Below are 2186 nucleotides of genomic sequence, written 5' to 3'. Positions count from 1 at the left end.
AAGGAGCCCGGCGGCAAGGCCAAGAAAGCCAAGACGGTGAAGGCCAAGACGGGCCTCAAGAAGACCAAGGGCGCCGGCGGCAAGGCCAAGGGCGCCGGCGAGGCCAAGAAGAAGAAGAAAACCAAACCCAAGGGCTCGCTGAAGAAATCCAAAGCGGACAGTTGCAGCCAAGGGGGGGGCGGCAGCCCCCCGCTGCGACCCCCCGCCAAGGACGAGGCGCCCTGGGCCGGCGCGGAGAAGACGCCCGGCGGCGCCAAACCGCCGAGCCCGGCTAAGCCGCCTCCGCCGCCGGCGCCGCCGGCCGAGCAGGAGCTGACGCCCGACTCGCAGACCGTCGACAGCAGCTGCAAGACGCCCGACGTCTCCTTCCTCGCCGAGGAGGAGGCCGGTGACGGTGACGGTGGCGGCGGGTGCCGGGGTGGCCGCGGAGGCGCCGCCGGGGGAGCCGCAAGCCGACAGCCGCTCGGAGGCCAAGGAGGAGCCGGGGAGGCCTCTGCCGCCGCCGCCGCCCGCCGCCGCCCCCCTGGCCTGGAACCTGCCCGGCGGCGTCGACTGCACCACCAGCGGCGTCCTGGCACGTAGGTGGCACCGGGGTGGTGGCGTCGCCATCGGGGCGATGGTATCGCCGTCGCGAGGGCGGTAGCACCATCGGGTTGGTGGTGTGGCTGTTGGGGCGGTGGCGTCACCATCACGAGGGTGGCATCGCCGTCAGGGCAGTGGCGTTGCCATCACAAGGGTGGCGTCACCGTCAGGGTGGTGGTATCACCATCAGGGTAGTGGCATCGCCATCACAAGGGTGGCGTCACTGTCAGGGCAGTGGCATCGCCATCGCGAGGGTGGCGTTGCCATCACAAGGGTGGCATCACCATCGCGAGGGTGGCGTTGCCATCACGAGGGTGGCATCGCCATCAGGGTGATGGTATCGCCATCACAAGGGTGGTGTTGCCATCAGGGTGGTGGCGTCGCCATCACGGTGTCATCACTGTCAGGGCAGTGGCATCGCCATCCTGAGGGTCGCATTGTCATCAGGGTGGTGGCGTTGTCATCATGGGCCTGGCGTTACCGTCCAGGCAGTGGCATCACCATTGAGGTGGTGGCATCGCTGCCAAGGAGGTGGCATCACCATTGGGGTGGCTGCCAAGAAAATGGCATCGCTGTCAGGGTGGTGGCATTGCCATCATAAGAGTAGCATCACCGTAAAAGTGGTGACATTGCTATCACAGGGGTGGCATCGCCATCAGGGCGGTGGCATTGCTGTCAGGGCAGTGGCATCGCCGTCAGGGTGGTGGCATTGCCACCGAGGGAGGTGCCATCGCCATCAGGGCCGTGGCGTCACCATTGCAGGAGCGGCATTAGCATCAGGAGGGTGGCATTGCCGTCGGGGGGTGGCATTGCTGTCAGGGACGTGGCATCAACACCGCGGGGGTGGCGTTGCCATCAAGGAAGTGTTTTTGCTGTCAGAAGGGTGGCATTTCCATCGCAGGGGTGGTGTGGTCATCAGGGGTGGTGGCATTGCCATCGCAGAGGTGGCATCGCCATCACAGGGGTGGTGTGGTCATCAGGGGTGGTGGCATCACCGTCATGGGGGTGGCATCACCATTGCAGGGGTGGCATGGCCACCAGGGGAGATGGCATCACCATCATGGGGGTGGCGTCACCACCACAGGGGTAGTGTGGCCATCAGGGGTGGTGGCATCACCATCACGGGGGTGGCATCACCACCACAGGAGTGGCGTGGCCATCAGGGGTGGTGGCATCACCGTCATGGGGGTGGCATCACCATTGCAGGGGTGGCGTGGCCATCACGGGGGTGGCATCACCACCACGGGGGTGGCATGGCCATCAGGGGTGGTGGCGTCACCATCACAGAGGTGGCATCACCCCCACAAGAGTATCGTGGCCATCAGGGGTGGTGGCATCGCTGGCACGGGGGCAGCAGCACCGTTGGGGGCGACCTCGCCGTTGCGGGGGCGGCATCGCCACCGGGATGGTGACATCGCCGCCACGGGGACATCCGTCACCCCTTTTTCTTCTCCCCCCCACCCACCACGCAGTGACAGCTCTGCTCTTCAAGATGGAGGAGGCCAACCTGGCGAGCCGGGCCAAGGCGCAGGAGCTCATCCAGGCCACCAACCAGGTGGGGACACGGCGAGGGGGACAACAGGGACGTCACCCACCCCATGGGG

The 2186-nt window shown here is 66.5% G+C and overlaps 1 protein-coding gene across 1 annotated transcript in view; it reads left to right on the top strand.

Moving 5' to 3' along the window:
• Positions 1–2186, top strand: part of SCAF1 (SR-related CTD associated factor 1) — a 10763-nt gene that overhangs the window by 4983 nt on the left and 3594 nt on the right. The window contains 3 exon segments of the mRNA XM_026062761.1: positions 4–525; positions 527–578; positions 2055–2168. Coding sequence (XP_025918546.1) covers positions 4–525; positions 527–578; positions 2055–2168 — 688 coding nt within the window.

This window comes from Apteryx rowi, unplaced genomic scaffold (assembly GCF_003343035.1).
Source record: "Apteryx rowi isolate R43461 unplaced genomic scaffold, aptRow1 scaffold_1929, whole genome shotgun sequence".
Taxonomy (NCBI): domain Eukaryota; kingdom Metazoa; phylum Chordata; class Aves; order Apterygiformes; family Apterygidae; genus Apteryx; species Apteryx rowi.
Note: the sequence above shows the minus strand (reverse complement) of the source record. Positions and strands in the feature narration are given on the sequence as shown.